Here is a 22,890-nt window from a genome sequence, read left to right on the forward strand (position 1 = left end):
ATATACCTGCTTACTATCCCTACAACCTCTTTAGGGAGGTATCTATTCTCCCTTCAGTTTTGGGTGCAGTTACTGGTTTTGTTGTGCTTTGTGAGAGATTTATATACCTTGGATATTAACTCTTTATATGATGTATGGAGTGTTATGGAGTGTTAATATTTTTCCCTATTTAGTAGGGTGTCTTTTAATTTTAGTCTGAGTTTCTTTTGCCATGCCTTTTAAATTTGATGTAGATCCACTTGTTTAATTTAGTTTTGATATCTTCATCAATAGAGTTAAACATTGAAGGTCCATATAATGGACAGTTCTACCTACGTTTTCCTCAGTGTATTTGATAGATTTTGGTCTAATTTTGAGGTCTTTAAATCCCTTTGAATTAACTTTTGTGTTAGTAGAAGATATGGATCCAGTTTATTCCTTTTATTTTTGCTTGTGGCTATGCAATTCTCCAGTACTGTTCGTTGAAGATGCTTTCTCAACTTTATGCACCTATCTCCTTTGTCAGAGATCAAATAAAGCTGAGGGTCTGTCTCTCTTTCTCTTTCTCTCTTCTCTCTCTTTCTTTCTCCCTCTCCCTACCTTGCTCCCTCTCTTCTCTTTGGGTCATACCAGTGATGCTCAGGGGTTGCTCCTGCCTCTGCACTCAGGAATTTCTCCTGGTGGTGCTTCGGGGACCATATGGTTTGAAGATAGAACCTGGGTCTGCTGTGTATAAGACAAATACCCTACTCACTGCGCTGTTGCTCTGACCCCAAGGGTTTAATCTCTGGGCTCTCAATTCTATTATATTTGACAAGAGTTAATCTACATATAGAAATTTTGAACATCTTTCCACATACTAAAGATAAAATTATACTGTTGTGAAGATTTTTATATAATATTCCATTATATTTATGATAATTACTAAATTATGCCCTCACTAGTTGATTATATCACTTGTATCACTTTTCATCTCATTGCTCATCGATTTGCTTGAGCAGGCGCCAGTAATGTCTCCATTCATCCCTGTCGCGTGCTAGTGTAGCCCAATGGCATCTGCTCACTCCAGGAACACAAAGAGCCTCAAACCGTTCATTCAGGGTCTTGACGAAGAAGTCTGACCATCTTGTAGGTGGGTGGCCAAGTATTCTTTTGACATCCTGGGGAATCCAGTCAGTAACAGCTCTAGTCCAGCGGTCATCTCCAAATCGCATTACATGTCCAGCCCATCTGATTTTCAATGCCTTGGCAAATGAGACAGCATCCCTAATTCTCAATTGTCAATGGAGGTCAGAACTCCAGATTCCTTCTCTCACTTGGGTGAATCATGATATTTCAAGCATAGCTCTTTCGATTCCTCTTTGGGAGACCTGAATAGCATTCTTGTCCTGTTTTCCTAGAGCCAAGGTCTCTGAGGCGTATGTTAATGCAGGAAGAACATCTCTGAATGCAGCAGTTATGTGTACTTTGGTCGAGACCTCTTCCTGCAGTAATTATAATTTAGAATATTTCTAATTTCTTGGTATTACATAACTATGACACTATACTTGCAATTAGAATTTTTTATGGTACATTTAAAAAGTACTCATAGGTGAGCACAAGCAATAGTACAGCAGGGAGGGCATTTGCTTTGCATGTGGTCAACCCAAAAGCCTCTATCCCTCTCGGAAAGACTGGCAAGCTACCGAGAGTATTCCACCTGCATGGAAGAGCCTGGCAAGCTATCCGTTGTGTATTCGATATGCCAAAACCAGTAACTACAATGGATCTGATTCACCTGACCCTGAAGGCTTCACCGACATGGCAGCACTGAGAAGGATGAAAAAGGAGAGGCTGATAAAATTTCAAGGCCGAACTAGGCTGCCACAACGAAGGAAGACAAAAATGATCGTCTGTACTTTCAATGCACGTACGCTAGCATCAGATGCATCCATCGAGGACCTGATGGTACAAGCGCGAATGATCAAGTAGGACATCATTGGTCTAACCGAGACAAGAAGGCACAAATCTCACCATGCCGTTTTCGACACTGGAGAAGAATTGTTCCTCGGAACATGCGATAAAAGAGGTGTCGGAGGCATCGGTTTGTCAACACAAACTTGGCCAAGAGCATTGATTCATTCGAATGCCTAACAACCCGAATCGGACGTTTACATTTGAATAGATGTGGCTCACTGCCGGCAGTTTCTATTTTTGTTGTCTACGCAGCAGTTTCTATCTTCGTTGTCTACGCACCAACATCTCATTATGATGAAAGAGAAATCGAGAAGTTCTACATGGAGCTGGAGAAGTTCTATAAAGAAGACCACACCTTCTACAAGATCAATGTGGGTGATTTTAATGTCAAGATAGGACCGAGAAGATCAGCTAAAGAACTTCACATTGGGACCCATGGCCTAGAATGGAACGAACAGGGTCAGAGACTGTCTGAGTTCATCATGTCGACCAAGACCATCCATGGTAACTCACAGTTCCAGAAGGCAGAATCTAAACGTTGGACATGGGAGTCTCCCAGTGGATGATTCTACAATGAAATAGACCACATCATATTCAATCGACGGTTTTGCCTGACCGATGTCACTGTTGTCCCAAAATTCCGAACGGGATCGGACCACTGTCTCCTTCATGCAAAATTCTACTTCACAGAGTGGGGAGAAAGGGCTGCAAAGTTTAAAAAGAGAACTCCCAGAACAACCACCAACTGGGAGCTCTTTGGCACTATTGCGGCAACATGGGAAGATGCCAGTGTTGACAACATTGACAAGGAATATGATCGACTGGTTAAGCACCTCCATGATTGTGCGAGGAACGCCAAAAAAATGCCTGTCTTCGAAAATTCTTGAGCTTATTCGCCAGCGTGGTTTGGCACATGCCTCAGGCAACCGCAAGCTAACATCCGAGCTCGCAAAGTAGTGCAGAGATGCGATCAAGGAAGACCTCAAAGAGAGAAGAGCAGAAGTGCTGGTAGATGCAGCAGAAGCCGGGAAAAGTATTCGTAACGCCCACCTGTCCTTTGCCAACTACAAGACCAAGATGACTGCCCTCTGACATCCTGGTGGATCCATCACATCCTCCAGAACGGCAATGGAGAAGATTATCCATGACTTCTACTCAAATCTCTTTGATAGCCATGTCCACTTGCCGACATACCAAATTCCACAGGATGGATATGTTGTTCCCAACGTTCTTCCTTCCGAAATCCGACACGCCATTTTGTCAGTAAAGAAACGAACAGCACCCGGCCTAGACAAGGTCAGACCTGAACACCTGAAGAACCTGCTGTCAGTACTCATCAATATGCTGGCTCGGCTCTTCACATGCTACCTGTCTGAATGCAAGGTTCCGTCCCAATGGAAAACCAGCAGGACCGAACTACTGTTCAAGAAGGGAGACATCCATGACATTGGCAACTATCGCCCAATCTGCCTATTGTCTGTCATCTACAAGTTGTTCACTTGAGTCATCCTAAATAGGATTGGCAGAACACTAGATGAAGGACAACCATGCGAGCAAGCCGGGTTCTGCAAAGGATTCAGCACCATCGACCATATCCACACGATAACCAAGCTCATTGAGGTTTCTCAGGAGTTCAAGATGCCGCTCTGTTTAACGTTCATTGATTTAAAGAAGGCCTTTGATTCTGTTGAAATGGAAGCAGTCATTGAAGCCCTAGCCAATCAGGGCATTCAAGCCCAATACATCAAGATCCTCCGTGAGCTGTATTGCGGATTCACTACTAGGATCTCACCATTCTACAAAGAAGTAATCATTGATGTCAAGAGAGGGGTTCGGCAGGGTGATACCATTTCACCGAAACTCTTCAGTGCCACCCTCGAGAACATCATGCGACGACTGGAATGGGAAGGAATGGGAGTGAAGATAGATGGTCGGCAACCCCACCACCTCTGCTTTGCTTCTGACATTGTTTTAATAACACCAAACATCAGCCAAGCGGCACAAATGCTGGCTGACTTTGACCGTGTGTGTGGAAAGGTAGGACTACAGCTGAATCTTACGAAGACAATGTTTATGAGAAACAGCCTTGTTCCTGATGCCCCATTCACTCTCAACGGAACGACCATCTCTGAATGCAACAGCTATGTGTACCTAGGTCGAGAAGTCAACATGACAAATGACTTGGCACCCGAGCTGCGCAGGAGGAAGAGAGCGGCTTGGAACGCCTTCAAGAACGTCAAAGAAATAGCTAAGAGGACGAAGAACCTCCGGCTCTGGGCACATCTCTTTGATTCCACTGTTCTTCCTGCATTAAGATATGCCTCAGAGACCTGGGCCCTACGCAAACAGGGTGAGAACGCTATTCAGGTCTCCCAAAGAAGAATGGAAAGAGCTATGCTTGGAATATCACGTTTCACTCAAATGAGAGAAAGAATCCGGAGTTCCGACCTCCGTTGATGATCAAGAATCAGGGACGCTGTCTCATTTGCCAAGGTGTCAAAAATCAGATGGGCTGGTCACGTAATGAGATTTAAAGACAACCGCTGGACTAGAGCTGTTACCGACTGGATTCCACGGGATGTCAAAAGACCGCGTGGTCGCCCACCTACCAGATGGTCAGACTTCTTCATCAAGATCATGAACGATCAGTTTGAGGCTCTTCATGTTCCCAGAGCGAACAGATGCCATTGGGATACACTAGCACGCAACAGGGACAAATGGAGACGTTACTGGTGCCCGCTTGAGCAAATCGACGACTAACGGGAAGTTAAGTGATTAAGTGATTAACCTGTGTTCAATCTCTGGCACCCCGTATAATACTCTGAGCCCTTCTAGGAGTGATTCCTGAGTGCACAGTCAGAGAATAATCCCTGAGGACTTCTGGTGTTTACCAACCACTCTCCCTGTCCTTCCCCCACAATCCCCCTACTAAGTATTCTTGGTGTTGGAAGCAGGGAGATAGCTCAAAGGGATAGAGCCAGTGCTTTGCTTTAGGTTCAATCTCTTACACTGTGTAGTCCCCCAAGCACCAAAGTCTGAAGCACAGCTGGATATGGCCCCAAGCAAACAAAAGCATTCTTAGTGTTTTGCAAAGAACACCTGGAGTTCCAGAACTTCCTAGAATAAACACTTGGGACATTGCCCCAAGGTAGTGTATGAAATACTGTTCCAGCCACAGAGACCATTTCTAAGTGCTAATACCTTTGCTTATGTTCTGTCCTTGTCTTTCTTTTTATGTCCATTTTCCATCTGATAAATGTGTTCTTTTGATCCTGCTTAAATTGCCTCCCCTTTGCCACATCCTAAATAAAACCAAATCATAACAATCAAAACCACTTTTTTTTTTTTTTAACTTCTCACTGAGGACCCCAGACTAGGATAGTCAGGATGCTCTTCATTCATGTGTAGTACTGGGAGTCACATTTACAATCTCATGCTTGCTCTGGGTGCTTTCTAAATGGCAGAATCACCTTTTAGGTCATTTTTCAACTGGTGGTCCAGAACAATAGGGTTATCAGAATTGCCTCTGTGCATGTGGCACTGGGATTTGAACTCAGCCTTAAAGTTGTTAGGGGAGTGATTTAAAGCCATTGAACCATCTTCTGACTCTTTCAATGATACTTTTTAATAGAACAAAAATAAGTACTACATATAGTTGTTTTCACTCAGGGTGCCACAGAGGGGGGTGGGTGAGAGCCCTCCGCACCGCAAGGGACCCAGCCTGGCAGCCAACCTCCACTACCCAACCACTGCCAAGTGCCAGGCTGCTTTTCACATGCTTGGGCCGAGCCTCACTTATGAGTGAACATATTTCTGGACACATTATAAGATACTCCCTACCCATTTTCCGTAATTACCACACCATATTTGATGGGGTTCAGACAATAGTCAACAAATTATAGAGGGAAATATTATATATATACATATAATATATATATATATATAACTCCTGATGGTGCTTGGGGGACCGTATGGGATGCTGGGGATTGAACCTGGGTTGGCCACATGCAAGACAAATGCTTTACCTGCTGTACTATTTCTCAGGCCCCTGGGTGGTTTGTTTTGTATCTTTGGTACACAAAGGGGAAATCATTCAATACTTAACATTTTCCTTCTGACTTGTTTTGTGTATTTCCCTCAAGCTCCTTTCATTTTGCTTTAAATAGCAAATTCATCATTTATTTTTCAGGCCACACCCAGCTATGCTGAGGGTGTACTCTTGTCTATGTATTACAGGATTACTCCTGGCAGTGCTTGAGGGACCTCGTGTGGTGTTGGGGATCAAACCCAGTTTACCATATGCAAGTCAAGTGCTCTATCTATTGTATTATCTTTCTAGCTCCAAGATTTCATCCTTTTTTCTTTGTAGTTGGCTACTATTTTATTGTATAAATGTACTCTCTCTTCTCTCCCTCTCCCTCTCCCTCTCTCTCTTTCTCTCTCTCTCTATATATATAGTAGTGTTTTTGTTTGTTTATTTTGTTTGGGTCACACCCAGTGATGCTCAGGGGTTATTCCTGCCTCTGCATTCAGGAATTAACTCCTGTGGTGCTTGGGGTTGGATATGTGCAAGGCAAGTACCCTATGTACTCTACTCTTGCTCCAGCCCCAGCTATTGTATTTTTTAAAGTTCAGTCCTTTATATATGTTTGAAGGTTTTTTTTTTTTTTGCTGTGGGTGAGTTGGGAGAGATGGGGGGATTTGCTCCTGGTGGTCTAGGGAACCATGTAATATGTGGGATCAAGTCCAGGCTTCGGAACCGGAGCGATAGTACAGCGGGTTAGGGCTGTACTATCTCAGGGTTTTTGCCTTTCATATGGGAGCCGAGTTCAATCCCGGCATCCCATATGGTCCACCAACCACTGCCAGGAGTAATTCCTGAGTGCAAAGCCAGGAGTAACCCCTGAGCATCGCTGTGTGTGACCCAAAAAGAAAAAAAATCCAGGCCTTCTGCATACAGTTTTGCAGTGCATGGGCACTTTTTTTTTTTTTGAGAGAAATCTTTTAGGTCTCTGAAGCTTCTTAATAATTTGTTATTGTTATAAATCTCATTTTGTTTGTTCATTATTTTTCTATTTTCTTTTTTTTGTTTTATTTATTTTTTTATTAGTGAGACATCATGAGGTACAGTTGCAGACTTACAAATTTTTGTGCTTGGGTTTCAATTATACAATGATCAAATACCCATCCCTCCACCAGTGCCCATTTCCCACCACCACGGATCCCAGTATCCCTCGCACCTCCCATCCCCCCCATCCCACCCTGCCTCTGTGGCAGGGCATTCCCTTTTGTTCTCTCTCTCTTATGTGGTTTGCAAAAGAGGCAATGGGTGACAATCATGTTTGGTCTAAAAATATGGAAGGAGTAGCTGTGGGTTTGCTTCACGAATTTGCGTGTCATCCTTGCGCAGGGGCCATGCTAATCTTCTCTGTATCGTTCCAATTTTAGTATATGTGCTTCCGAAGTGAGCGCTATTTTTCTATTTTCATAAAACGTTATTATAACTTTAAATTCTTCAGGCAGGCTTCTCAGTTCCACTGCATTTTAAAGCTTTTATTTGAGGTTTTGTTCCATATTTTGTGGCAAATTCCTATTTTCTCATTTAATTTAATATCGTATATGAACTCCTTTGTATTGAGTTGAGTGACTGTCTTCCCTTTACTGGCTATGCTGGTCTTAGATTTGTATGCTGCAGGATGAATTCTTGGATACTAACTCAAGATTGGTGTCTGTTGCTTTTTATCCTGCATCAATTTAGATGATTGGCAGTCTAGTAATTTTATCACAGGTTAAAAGCTGAGGTGGCAGAGAGTGGAGCAGTTACTATTGTAGGGGATCACTTATTCTGTTGTTTCTAGGGGCTGCTAATATTTCAGCTGAGTGGGGAGATCTGCATCTTACCTTTCTTGTAGGCTGGGTCTACAGTCCATGCTTTTGCATCTTCAGCTAATTATCCATCTTCTGTGGTCTTAATTCTGATCCGCAGGTTTTGCAATGCAAATCTTTCAGAGGATTATGAACTATTAGAGAATGCTCTAAGAGCTGTGGGTTTGACTTTAGTTAGGCTACAATTTTTACAGATAAAGTGAAGATGATTATAAAAATTTATAGGTGTTTTTAATAAAAAAAGTTCTCCTGGATCAGGAGATAGTAAGTACAAGGGTTAGAACATATGCTCTAAGTTTGCTCTATGTAGTACAGTTTGATCCCTGTACTACATAGCCCTTCAAACATATCCAGGCATAGTCCTGGATATCCTGAAGTGCCATTGGGATGGCCTTGGTGCTTCTCAGAATCACAGGTCTCAAGCAGCACTTCATCCTTGGGCCTTAGACTTGAACTTTCATACTGGGTTGACTGAGCATCATCAGGAGTGACCCCTCCTTCTTGGAGGGTTCCTCCTTGGGAATTCTTCCCAATACTCTCCCCCTCTACCCTCCCCATCCTCCCAAGCCCAGTTCCTTCCCTTGGAAGCCTTGTTAATTTTTTTTAGTAAAGCATCATGATTTACAAAATTATTCATATTTGGGTTTTAAACATACTATATTCCAGCACCAATCTCACTATTAGTGTCTTCCCTCTACTAGTTCCCAGGTTCCCTCCACCTCCCTTCTCATCCTCCATACCTCTATCCCCATACCCAGTCTTCCACCTTGACAGGCACATTTTTTTTTTCTTTTTGGGTCACACCCGGCGATGCTCAGGGGTTACTTCTGGCTCATGCACTCAGGAATTGCTTCTGGCGGTGCTTAGGGGACCATATGGGTTGCTGGGAATTGAACCTGTGTTGGCCATGTTGGCTGAGTGCAAGGCAAACGCCCTACCTGCTGTGCTATCGCTCCAGCCCCTTGATAGGCACATTTTACATTTTGATTATTGAAGTTTGAATCTCTTGTTTTTAGTGTTGTTGACTCTGTGATTTGGACAGTACTACTCCCTTATACCACTGGTGTACTGGATCCCCTTGAAACCATTGTCCGTTTATATGCTCAAGACTAGACTAGAGTGGGGAACACCTAGGTGAATACTATCCCAGCAGTGGTCCCAGACCGAGATTGAATAGGTGCTTCAAATAATCCACGGTCAGTTGTAGAGTGCAACCTCTTAATCTCTAAGTTCACAATTGATCCCTTCAAGGTTTGAACTCCAGTGGCATAGACCCCACCCCCCATCACCACCCTAGCATTGAGAATGTCACACTAGCCACAGGAATCATTCAACTGACCTTAGGCACCCCCCAGTGTCAGGGTTTCTGAATGTCTCCCCTTTGATGTTTGCTTTTGCCTGTTTATTGGCTGTCTGATGTTTGCTGTTGCCAGAATCTGTCTCTCCCCCAGTTCTCAGCCCTGGCAACTCACTCTCCAGTGTCTTGCTGATCTCTGGAAGAAAGCCTCTCCCTTTTAGCTCTGTCTGTGCATGCTGTGCATGTGCTCTAGGCCCTTGAGCTATCTTCCTGTACATAATTCCTAATTCTTTTTTCTTTTTTTGCTTTTTGGGTCACACCTGGCAGTGCACAGGGGTTAGTCCTGGCTCTGCACTCAGGAATCATTCCTGGCGGTGCTCAGGGGACCATATGGGATGCTGGGAATCGAACCCGGGTCGGCCGTGTGCAAGGCAAACGCCCTACTTGCTGTGCTATCACTCCAGCCCCAATTTCTAATTCTTAACATTGTATTTTACCAGACTTTTTAACTGTCTTTAACTCTGCAGCATTTATGTAAGCCTCCATTGTCCCAAAGAATATGGGTGTGCATATATTCTTTTTTTTTCATTGTAGTACTAAAAATATTACATTAGTGTTAAGGAATATTAAGGCATCACTTTTTTTGCATATATTCTTTTGAATGAATGTTTTTGTATTATAGGGGTAGATGTTGAAAAGTATGATTGCTGAGTCATATGGGAGTTTTATTCTTTTTTGGAGAAATTTCATGCTGCTTTCTAAAGAGGTTGAACCAGACAAAATTCTCATTAACAGTGGATGAAGGTTCCTTTCTCACTACATCCCTGTCAATACTAGTTGTTTCCAGTTTTTTTTAGAAAAAATAATGTATTATTTCATGATCATGATCACAATCACGATCACCCTGTTGTTCGTAACGTCTCCTTCTTCCTAGCCCTGAGATTCTAAAAAGTGCCACATTCAAGGCTCTTTCAGGGTGAGGAGAATGAGACTCATCATTGTTACTGGTATTTGGCATATTGGGTATGCCACGGGGAGTTTGCCAGACTTTGCCGTGTGGGCAGGTTACATTCGGTAGCCTGCCAAGTAGTCCAAAGCAAGAATGAGGTAATAAAATGTTGCACAGCTGCGAATGTGGCCGCACGCTTCTGGGAGCTGGGTTTTATAGTCTCTGGGTCTTGGCTGTTGATGGGATTACACCAATAATGTATTATTTATTGGAAACTAAATAAAGTCATTGTTGAAATATTCAATACAATGTTGTCTACATATTTTCATAGATTCGAACATGCTATTTTATTTTTTAAATTTGGTTTTTATAAAGTTATTCATGGTTGTTTTATTACATTCAGTATTTACATGGTGTTTTATTACATTCAGTATTCCAACACCAATCCCACCACTGTTATTTCCAATTTTCTCACCACTACCCAGGCCTGTCCCAATAGCAGACTCTAAATAATTTATTTTATATTGCTTGTTATAAATAATTCACTAAAAATGATCAAAAAAAGATTTCCTTAGAAGAAAGTGTGTGGGGATTCTTGCATCTCACCCTAGAGCCATTAAGCCCTTCTATAAGAGATTACTAAAATTTTGTTATAGGTTGAGCCTTGTGTGCTAATATTTTATTAATTGAGATTGGTTGCCTTCTACTTTACATTTCATCTAATGTGTTGTGCTACTCCTGGAATATCAGTGGTGTAGAGTATGAGATGTTGTTCCAGGAATTTTAAACCTTTGAATGGGGTGATACAGCTGGAATTAAATTTTTAACTAGATGGTCACTTTGGGGTCCAGAGGCTTCTCCGCAGCTTGTTGATTTCTTCTGAGATCAGTCTTTTTGATATAAGTCATGATTCTCACTGGTGTGAGATGGCATCTCATTGTTTTGATTAACATTTACCTAATAATAAATAACAATGAGTACTTTATCATATGCTTGTTACTTAGTATTATAGTTTTGATAGCATTAATATCATTAACACAACATTTATTTTCTACTTAAAGTATATCTGAGTCTATTCTAAGGTTACTTAGTCCTTATATACCTGTTACCTATTTTTCTGTTCATTTGCTTATTTTTGTTTGGGACCACAGCTGGCTGTACTCAGCGCTTCCTCTGTGCTCAGGGATCAGTCAAGTTGTCTGCATGCAAGGCAAGCTATTTCTGTTGCTCCAGGCTTTGTGTGTGTGTGTGTGTGTGTGTGTGTGTGTATGTGTGTCTGTTGCTTCCCAAGCAGTGCTCCAAGGACCCTACAGAATCCCCTGGTGCTTCTTAGACAACCTGGTGGTTCATTGCAAGCACCAGAGGATATGGTGTTTTGGCTGTTGGATTATCTCTCTGGCCCTTAAAATGTTAACTTTTATTTATTAATTTATTTTGGATTTTTGGGACACACCTGGCAGTGCTCAGGAACTCTTCCTAACTCTGTAAATGAACTGAGGTGAACTGCATGCAAGCTACTGCTGTACTATCTTTGTGGCTCTAAAATGTTAACTTTTAAATGAAAAGGAAATGGTGATTTTCTTTCTCAGAAACAAGAACTATTTTCTTATTTTAAATATTACTATATTTAAAAGGTAATACACTTTTTTTTCTGATGGATTCTGAACCTGGAGGGTTGTAAATAAGGAAACTAGGTCCGGAGTGATAATATAGAAGGTAGGGAATTTGCCCCAGGTTCGATCTCTGGCATCCCATATGGTTCCCCAAGCACCACCAAGAGTAGTAATTCCTGAATGCTGAGTCAAGAGTAAACCCTGAGCATCGCTGTGTGACTCAGAAAGCAAAAAAAAAAAAAAAAAAAAAAAAAAAGGGAAATTAGAGGTTTTGGAATTTTTTCATGAATATGACAAGAAAGGTTAGCTCTTTTTCCCCCAGTTATTAAAATTGAGTCATGTGAATTGCAAAGTTATAAAGTTATTTATGATTGAGTTTCAGGTGTACAATGTTTCAACACCATTCCCATCACCAATGTCTAAATGTCTACTTCCCTCCACCAGTCTCTGCAGTTTCCTTCCCTTCTCCCAGCTTGGCTCTGTGACAGGCACTCCCCCCAATCCCCCTTTTTAGGCCATATGATTACATTACTGTTACTGATAATCTCATGCATGTTGCTTCACCTACTTGCAGCACCTAGTCCTGGTCCAGAGTGACCATTTCCCTCTGTCTTTAAGACAGATTAGCTATTAAGTGTTCCTGAAAAACCAGGTCAGTGGATACAGAGTCCATGTGAATGGGATTATGTCCTGTAATCTCAAGGGTGCCTATTAGAGTATTTTTCAGCAGAGTCACAGAGATTCAGGAGCTGAATTTCTATTTTATTTATTTAGCAATTAACCTCTCAGTGTATCTTATTTCTGCTTTATTTTTATTTATTTTTGGTTTTTGGGCCACACCCAGTGGTGCTCAGGGATTATGCCCGTCTCTGCACTCAGCAATCGTTCCTGGTACGCTCAGGGGACCATATGGGATGCTGGGGATCAAACCTGGGTTAGTTGCATTATTTCTGATTTTTTTGTAAAGAACCTGGGATCAAATAATTGGCTCGTGTGTACTCCTTTAGCCTTGAATTTCAGGGTTTTCATGTAGGCTGGAGTCTTAAAGAGCTTGTGCTCAATTTAGTTAAGACTATTTCTTTTCTACATATCTTTCCTCCCGTTAATAAAACACATAACAACAGTGTGAAATTAGATAATGAAGATTTATGTGCTGTAGCTCTGATTTCTTCTAGTTTTGACTGAAAATACTTCTTTTTACGTTGTTCCTATAATTAGGTATCAAGTGTGTGTTAATTGGGCTTTTCTTTTTTCTTAAAAAAAAAAAAAAGAGTTCAGGGTTGGAGAGGTAGTACATTGGATAGGGTGTTTGCCTTGCATGTGACTGATCCGGGTTTGATCCCTGATGTCCCATATGGTTCCCCGAACTCCACCAGTAATGGTCTCTGAGTCCAGAGCCAGGAGTAAGTCCTGAGTTTCTCTTGGGATGTACCACAAACAAACAAAAGCCAAGTAGTAGAGTAGTATTCTGTTGTGTATATGTACCATAATTTCTTTACCCAATTATCAGTTCTTAGACGTAGGGTTGTTTCCAGATTTTGGCTATTGTGAATGATGCTGAAATGAACATAGGAGTATAAATGTCTATAACTTGCTTATTTTTTGAGGAACACCTGTTTTAAATTCTTAATTTAAATTCTTTTTTTTTTTTTGTAGGAGTACTGCTATTTATTCAGCCACTGATTAGCTGATTGAATTGTACATGAACTCCACCTTACTTTTTTTTTCTTTTTCCATTTTTTATAATTTTATTTATTGAATCACCGTGAGAGCAGTTACAAAGCTTTTGGGTCTAAGTCTCAGTCATACAATGAAACAGCCGTACCTTCACCAGTGCCCATTCTCCACCACCAAAAATCCCAGTATACCCCCATCCCACACCCTCCCCCTGCCTGTGGGGCAGATGATTTCCACATTACTCTCTCTCTACTTTGATCACATTCACTATTTCGACACCAGACCCACCATTATTTAAGATTTTACCCCAACACTCAGATCTGCTGAAAAGGCAACAATAGACAATTTGTGTTCTATTGCTGGTTATGAATAACATATGATGTCGTGTGGCTGCAGTAGGGCCATGTGGTTTTGAAGTTCTGAAATTTTTTTTTATTTTTTTTATTTTTTTTATTTTTTATTTTTATTTTTTTTTTTTATTTTTTATTAGTGAAACAACATGAGGTACAGTTATAGATTTACAAATTTTGTGCTTGGATCTCGGTCATACCACGATCAAATACCCATCCCTCCACCAGTGCCCATTTTCCACCACCAGGATAATATCCCTCCCCCCCATCCTCCCATCCCCCCATCCCCCCCTGCCACTGTGGCAGGGCATTCCCCCCTGTTCTCTCTCTCCTCCTGGGCGCTGTGATCAGCCAAAGAGGCATTGAGTGGCGAGAAGTTCTGAAATTTTAACACTTAAATCTGGAGGGATTTCTGCCAAAAGTCACTGGGTTTAGAGATCTGCTCCTGAGTCTCTGGGATCATGGCCGTTGAGCAGTTTGATGAGGGGCCAAAGAGGCCATTTGTGGGCGATGACTTGGGGTCTCATTGGGGTGGGGAAGACAGGCCCGGCTCCACCTCCCCCCCCATCCCGTGAGACCCAACAAGTTTCGTCACTGCGGGACCAAGCCTGACTGTCCAATGGCCTCTGGAGGATGACAGCCACCAAGTCGCCAAGAGGGAGCAGGCGGAGGGACAGCACCCATTCCCCCCTGGGGTGGCCCGGTGACAGTAACCTACTGCGGGGTCCGGACACATTTCTGACAAAAGCCGCTGGGTTTCGAGATCTGTTTCTGAGTCTCTGGGATCAAGGCCATTGAGCAGCTTGATGAGGAGCCAGAGAGGCCGTTTGTGGGCGATGACTTGGGGTCTCGTTAGGGTGGAGAGGACAGGCCCGGCTCCACCTCCCCCCCCATCCCGTGAGACCCAACAAGTTTCGTCACTGCGGGACCAAGCCTGACTGTCCAATGGCCTCTGGAGGATGACAGCCACCAAGTCGCCAAGAGGGAGCAGGCGGAGGGACAACACCCTTTCCTCCCTGGGGTGGCCCGGCGACAGTAACGTACTGTGGAGTCCGGATGCATTTCTGCCAAACGCCACTGGGTTTTGAGATTTGTTTCTGAGTCTCTGGGATCATGGCTGTTAAGCAGCTTGATCAGGAGCCAGAGAGGCCATTTGTGGGCGATGACTTGGGGTCTCGTTGGGGTGGGGAGGACAAGCCCGGCTCCACCCTCATCCCATGAGGCCCTGTGTGTCTCGTCACTGGGGACCCAAATGTGACTATCCAGTGGCCTCAGACGGATGGCGGCCACTGGGCCGCCAGGGGGAGTAGGCCAAGGCACGAAACCTATTCCCACCTGGGTTGGCCCAGCACCGGTAGCCTACTGCAGAGACCAGACGCATTTCTACCTAAAGCCACTGGGTTCTGAGATTCGTTTCTGAGTCTCTGGGATCATGTCCATTAAGCAGTTCAATCAGGAACCAAAGAGGCCTTGCCTCCAATTATATAGCTGAGCCGGAGGTGGTTTGTGGGTGTGTTTCCCACATACCTAACTTTTGGCCGTTTACTTTCTTGGTAAACTTTGCCCCAAGTTTTTGGGGTCTGGCCAAAGGCACAGCAGCAATTTTTGGGGTATCTGGAAGTCTGAAGGCGCCATGAGGCTGCTGATGCACTCGCCTCACAGGTACAGATTGATCTGCTGGCGGCACCATACCCCCCTAATTTAAATTCTTAATTCTAATTTAAATTATCCAACTTGAAAAGACATAATCCCCTGATCTCTAAGCTATTTCTTTGACCCTCTATGATGGGTTTTAATAAGAAATTTAACTTTAGCAAGTGACTTTTCAACCTTTAACATCTGTGATTGGCAATGGGCAGTTAAAAACCACTCTGTTGACAGTAGCTTTTTGAGGACTGGCAGTAAATTTCTGCAGATTGGCAGTGATCACTGATGAGCAGTGGAAAACCACTGACATAAGCCTTAGATAGGATAGGAAAATGGTTGTCTGCCACAAGAATAACAACTCTTTTACCTCCTTGTTAGGTAAGAGAGTTTTTCTGTTAAATGAGATTACACTGGATGTTTTCTAAGGACCTTTCTAACTCTATGCCTCCACTTTTTTTTTAATTTAATTTTTTAAAAAATTAAATCACTGTTACAAAGTTCATGATTTGGTTTTAGTCATACAATGTTCCAACACCCATCCCTTCACCAGTGTACATTTTCCACTACCAATGCCCCCAGTTTTCCTCCTTCTACCGTCCACCCCCAGTCTGCCTTTATGGTACATGCCTCCACCTTTGACCAGAAATTCCAGTTTTTGGGTGGGAACAATAGTCTAGAGGGTAAGGTTGGCCTTATATGTGGCCAACCTGGGTTTGATGCCTGGCACACCATATGGCCCTCGAAGTGCCCTCAGAGCCATCCATGGGCACAGAATAGGATTATGTCCCAAGCACTGTGAATGTATGTGTGTTTTTAAAAAAAAATTTATTATTTTAATTGAGTCACCATGAGCTAGATTGTTAAAAAGCTGTTTATGATCAAGTTTTAGTCATACAATGATTCAACACCCATCCCTCAACTAGTGTCCATTTCCCACCACCAATGACCCCAGTTTCCCTCCCAACCCCTGCCCCCAATATGGATGTGTTTAATAAGAAACTTAAGCACTATGGATGTGCCCACTGCACCCCCCATAAAAGTTCTAGGTATTTTTTTTCATTTTTCAATTATGAAAAAGCTCTGATTTAAAAAAAAAAAGGAATGATTTATTGAATCACCGTGAGAGCAGTTACAAAGCTTTTGGGTCTAAGTCTCAGTCATACAATGAAACACCCATACCTTCACCAGTGCCCATTCTCCACCCCCAACAACCCCCATCCCACACCCTCCCCCTACCTGTGGGGCAGATGATTTCCACATTACTCTCTCTCTACTTTGATCACATTCAATATTTTGACACCAGACCCACCATTATTATTTGAGATTTTACCCCAATACTCAGATCTGCTGAAAAGGTAACAGTAGACAATTTGTTTTCTATTGTTGGTTATGAATAACATATGATGTTGCGTAGCAGCAGTAGTGGCTGTGCGATTTTGAAATTCTGAAATTTTGACACTTAAATCTGGAGGAATTTCTGCCAAAATCTGCTGGGTTCCGAGATTTGTTCCTGAGTCTCTGGGATCATGGCCATTAAGCAGCTTGATCAGGAGCCAGAAAGGCCATTCGTGGGCGATGACTTGGGGTCTCGTTGGGGTGGGGAGGACAGGACCGGCTCCATCCCCATCCCGTGAGGCCCAAAATGCCTCATCACTGCAGTCCCAAACCTGACTGTCCAATGGCCTCTGGAGGATGATGGCCACTGAACAGCCAGGGGGATGCAAGTGGAGGGACAACACCCTTTCCCCCCTGGGGTGCCCCGGTGACAGTAACCTACTGTGGGGTACGGACGAGTTTCTGCCAAAAGCTGCTGGGTTTCAAGATTTGTTTCTGAGTCTCTGGGATCATGACCATTAAGCAGCTTGATCAGGAGCCAGAGAGGCCATTCGTGGGTGATGACTTGGGGTCTCGTTGGGGTGGGGAGGACAGGACCGGACAGAAATGTGTGGTCCAGACTCATTTCTGCCAAAAGCCACTGGTTTTCAAAATTTGTTTCTGAGTCTCTGGGATCATGGCAGTTAAGCAGCTTGATCAGGAGCCAGAGTGGCTGTTCGTGGGCGATGACTTGGGGTCTCATTGGGGTGGGGAGGACAGGACCGGCTCCACCCCCATCTCGTGAGGCCCTGCGTGTCTTGTCACTGTGGGCCCAAACCTGACTGTTCAGTGGCCTCTGGAGGCCGCCAGGGGGAACAGGCCAAGGCACAAAACCTATTCCCACCTGGGTTGGCCCAGCACCAGTAACCTACTGCAGGAACCCGACGCATTTCTGCCAAAAGCCGCTGGGTTTTGAGATTTGTTTCTGAGTCTCAGGGATCATGGGCATTAAGCAGTTCAATCAGGAACCAGAGAGGCCATGCCTCCAATTATATAGCTGAGCTGGAGGTGGTTTGTGGGTGTGTTTCCCACATACCTACCTTTTGGCTGTTTACTTTCTTGGTAAACTTTGCCCCAAGTTTTTGGGGTCTGGCCAAAGGCACAGCAGCAATTTTGGGGTATCTGGAAGTCTGAAGGCACCATCAGGCTGCTAATGCATCTAGGTATTTTTTCCCCTTTGAAACATAAAGACTTTGACTTAAAAATCTAGTCTTGGCCACACTAGGTTCTCAGAAATGTTGGTTAGGGGCCAGAGCTATAGTACAGCAGATAAGGCATTTGCTTTGCATGTGGCCATGCCCGAGTTTGATCCTCTGTACCCCATATGATCCTCCTGCATGCCAGGACTGATCCCTGAGCACAGAGTCAGGAATAATCCCTGAGCACAGCCATGTATGACTCCCAGATCATGCATATGCCCACACAGAAATGTTGGCTAAATATGTTTGCAAAAATTCTTATGGTGGTCTCTCTCTCTCTTTTCTCTTGCAGTTAAAAGAGCCAAATTCCAGGGTTCACCAGGTAAGTGTAGCATTCAGTGATTTAAAAATTTTTTTTTTTTTTTGCTTTTTGGGTCACACCGGCTATGCACAGGAGTTACTCCTGGCTCTGCACTCAGGAATTACTCCTGGTGGTGCTCAGGGGACCATATGGGATGCTGGGAATTGAACCTGGGTTACCCACGTGCAAAGCAAATGCCCTACCCACTGTGCTATCAATCCAGCCCCCTAAAAACATCTTTTACTCTTCATGGATTAAACTCACTAAATTATTAAAAATAAAGATGAGATGTTGATCTAAAAGTATGAAATTTTAGTTACCTAAGGTGAACAGTGTCTGGAGATTTACTTGACAACAATGTGTCTGTTGTCAGAAAATTAAAAAAAAATACATATATTTTGAGAGTGGATTTAAAAAAAAGTTGTAGTTGAATCAATCATCATGAGATAGAGCATTACAAAATTGTTTATAATTGCATTTCAATATTATAATGTTCCAACACCCATTCTTCCACCAGTGTAATTTCCCAGCACCAGTGTCCCACCCCTTCAAGCCCCCCCCCCCCCGCACCCCAGCCTGTCTCTATGGTAGGCACCTAAGAGTAAGTTTTAAGTATGCTAAAATACAAACTCCTCTAAGAAATGGTAACAATGTGAGGTAGTGACCAATATGTTAATTAACTTGAGTGTGGTACTATTTTGAAATTTATGTAATGTATACATCTTCAAGTTATATACTTTAAATATGTACTTTTAATAGTCAATTATGTTTCTATAAAGTTGAAAAAAAACTAATGCTATTGTACAACTTTAATGAAATTTTCTGTCTGTTGTCTAATTTATCTAATGAAAGTATGTCTCTTTCCTCTTGATCAACTCAGTTCTACTCAAAAGTAATTAGAGAAGGGTTGGAGTGTACAGTGGGTAAGATATTTGCCTTGCAAGAAGCTGACTCAGGTTCCATCCCCTGCATCATATATGCTCACCAAGCACTGTCAGGAGTGATCCCTGAACACAGAGCCAGGAGTAAGCCTGGGGAACTGGTGGGTGTGGCCTGGAGGACTATAGAGCATGCATTGCTTATGAGTTTAATTCCAGGCATTGTTTGGCTCCCCTGAATTTGCTGGGAGCAACCCCTATGGACTTTGCCTGTAGTACTTATTACTGATAGGTATGGCCCCCAAATAAAAAAACAAAAACCGAAACCAAAACCCAAGAAAACAGAATTAGAGTTTATTATATATGTCTTTTTAGTTTTTCCAGTGTATGTGCATGTATTCAAAAATATGTACTTATGTATATCTTCGAGTAACCCACTTTTCCCATACATATCACAGAAGTCTGTTCTTACATATGTGTATATATATGTATATATATAATGTAGATAAACACATAATTTAGGTACACAAATATATGTCTCATTTTTTTTCTCTTCTTCCTTCTGTTGTGATGGCCTGATGACCCGGGGCTATGCATATGCTTGATTTGATTGTAGGGGCTAGCCCCTCACATCTGGTTCTTTAAGTATACAGAATTTTGTTGTAGGTTCCTGCTGTAGATCCTTGATAGAATATTTAGGTTGTTTCCATTTTTTTTCTATTAAAAGCAGATGATTCTGAGACTTTTATTATGGTCTGCTTTTGTAAATATGTCTCTACAGTAGAGTCCAAAAGTAAAATTGCTGGCCCAAAGGTATAATTTTAAAAAGATATGTTGGGGCTGGAGCAATAGCTCAGCAGGTAGGGCATTTGCCTTGCACGCAGCCAACATGGCTGACCTGGGTTCGATTCCCAGCATCCCATATGGTCCCCTGAGCACTGTCAGGAGTAATTCCTGAGTGCATGAGCCAGGAGTAACCCCTGAGCATCGCCGGGTGTGACCCAAAAAGCAGAAAAAATTATGTTGCCAGATTTTTCTTTAAATTTTTGTAGATATTTGAACCAAACATATGGGAAAATTTATTTCTTCAAAATTTATTGACATCGAATACTGTGAAACTTTATTTTTAATTGATTTACCATAAGATACACAGTTACAAAGTTGTTCATGATTGAATTTCAGTGATATAATGTTCCAACAGCTGTCCTTTCACCAGCGTACATTTGCCACCACAAATGCCCCCAGTTTTCCTCCTGCCACCCTTACCCGCATCCTGTCTCTATGGAAGGCACTTTTCTTCTCTCTCTCTCTCTCTCTTTTTCTTTTGGACATTTCTTTTGGGCATCTCTCTCTCTCTTTTGGACATTATAGTTTGCAATACAGGTACTGAAAGGTTATCCTGTGTATATCTTTACCTACTATTGTGAAACTTTAAAATTTTTTTTCCCTCTGAACATGGCATTTTAAAAATGACATTTTCTTGTTTTAGTACACATTTCCCTAATCATGAATGTCAATTTGAGATAAAATTAAGTTGACCTTAAGCCCACCTCTTTTTGGAGGTCCTTGGATGGTAGCTTGGTCCTGGTCCTGTTAGCTATGTTTGGATGTTGGCTGGATTAAAAAAATGTAAAAAAATATAGCTCAGTGGACTACTCTACTGCTGCTACTTAATACAGATAGAAATTCCTCATATGGGTGATCTTTGTATTTTAATATATTTTTATTACAGTTGTAAACATTTCATAAGTATAAAATTATACATACTTTATTTTGGGTGTTTTAGGCTATATATGGTAGTGTTCAGGGATCCTTCCTAGAGGTGCCCAGAACTGAAGTAGCACATGCAAGGCATACTAGATATGTCCAACCTGGCATACTAAGCTTCTCTTTCATTCATTAAATTATATAGTGTTAATATTTAATAAATTTACTTTCTTGGACGTACACAGTGGGGCTAATTTTCTCATACTTCAAATAGTATGTGTTAGAAATATGCATTTTAATGAAAAGTCCAAAATGCTATTCTGTTTTTTATTTTCCAAAATTACAATTTCTTACACTGAAAACTGTATCTCAACTCAGTGTCCCTCTTGCTGGCTGATGCAGAGGTAAGAGGGTGAATGCAAAATATGCTGTGGTAAGCAATAATTCAGTTGTTGGAGTTTTGAGTTTCAGTTCACCTATTTTTGTTTTATTCTCAACTTTTATACTCAGGTTAGAGAATTTCCTTTTCTCAGCTCTTTGATATATATATATATATATGTATATATATGTATATATACATATATATACACATATATAAGTATATATACATATATATATATATATATATATATATATATATAGGCATTTTGGATCTCACCCAGCGATGCTCTGCACTCAGGAATTAATCTAACTCAGGGAACCATGTGGGATTCTGGGGATCAAACCTGGGTTGGCCATGTGCAAGGCAAACTCCTTATCTGTTGTACTATTGCTCCAGCTCTGATATTTCTTTTTGTATAAGTTTTGATATACGCCAAATTGAACAGGTTAAAATATTTCTTTTTATGTAAGTTGCACTATTTAGGACAAACTGAACAGGTCAAGCTTGAAACCTATTGTATAGATTTTCCCTCATTTTTCATACTAGTCAATGGCTAGAGTTAACTCTAACTCTCTAACCTTGGCAGTTCTTTATTGCTTTTTCTCTTGTGCTTATTTTTTGTACATTTTATTTATTTTCAGTTAAAAAAAAATTTGAGGGCTGCACCTGGTAGTTTTCAAGGCATACTTCTGGTTCTGTGCTTGGGAAAACATGTGCCGGGGATCAAATCCAGGATTCCTTCATGCAAAGCATGTGCTCAGCTATTAAATTATCTTTCTGAATCTCTTTCTACATTTTATTAAATTTATATCTTTCCTACTAATAAGTTTTTTTTTTTTGGGGCTGGAGCGATAGCACAGTGGGTAGGGTGTTTGCCTTGCATGCAGCCAACTAATAAGTTAGATCAGTGTTTCTCCCCAAACTTTAGGTGGGCTATAAAAGCCAGTTAGTAATGATTATCAGCTAATAGAATAAATTATCATTGTATTACATCTGGCTCATGAAGCTCTTCTTTTAGCTTATACATATGTATATGTATGTCTTCTACTGGGAAAATATAAAATGTAGTTCTTAAATTTGAAAATAACTTTATAGGCTATATTTGTGAAGATATTATGTATTCTGGGCTGGAGCGATAGCACAGCGGTAGGGCGTTTGCCTTGCACGCAGCCAACATGGCTGACCTGAGTTCGATTCCTTCGCCCATCTCGGAGAGCCCAGCAAGCTACCGAGAGTACCTCGCCCACACTGCAGAGCCTGGCAAGCTACCCGTAATGTATTCGATATGCCAAACACAGTAACAACAAAGTCTCCAATGGAGACGTTACTGTGTCTGCTCGAGCAAATCAATGAACAACAGGAGGACAGTGACAGTGATTATGTATTCTATAATTTTTTTTGAACTCTGTGTAAAATGATGCTATATTATACTACATATCTGTCATTTTTTTTTAAATCTTTAATTTGGATATTACTTATTTCCAAGGGTTTTGTGAGATTGGGAAATAACCATAACACAAAGATTACATCTTAATTTTGCATTTTTCTAAAGATAAATTTAATACATATGTGACCCTGAAAGTTCAGAATGTGAAGAGCACAACAGTAGCAGTGCGTGGGGACCAGCCTTCCTGGGAACAAGATTTTATGTTGTAAGTATTTTATAGCGTCACTAGCCTACAATAATGGATACAT

The 22,890-nt window shown here is 41.9% G+C and overlaps 1 protein-coding gene and 1 pseudogene across 1 annotated transcript in view; one reads left to right on the top strand and one right to left on the bottom strand.

The window, feature by feature from the left end:
* Positions 1 to 22,890, top strand: part of UNC13B (unc-13 homolog B) — a 252,931-nt gene that overhangs the window by 36,520 nt on the left and 193,521 nt on the right. The window contains exons 2-3 of the mRNA XM_056117067.1: positions 18,220 to 18,249; positions 22,748 to 22,847. Of these exons, the coding sequence (XP_055973042.1) occupies positions 18,220 to 18,249; positions 22,748 to 22,847 (130 nt within the window). The remainder of the gene's footprint in view (positions 1 to 18,219; positions 18,250 to 22,747; positions 22,848 to 22,890) is intronic.
* Positions 7,285 to 7,407, bottom strand: LOC130026693 (uncharacterized; annotated as a pseudogene).

Source organism: Sorex fumeus, unplaced genomic scaffold (genome assembly GCF_029834395.1).
Source record: "Sorex fumeus unplaced genomic scaffold, SorFum_2.1 ptg000034l, whole genome shotgun sequence".
Classification (NCBI taxonomy): Eukaryota; Metazoa; Chordata; class Mammalia; order Eulipotyphla; family Soricidae; genus Sorex; species Sorex fumeus.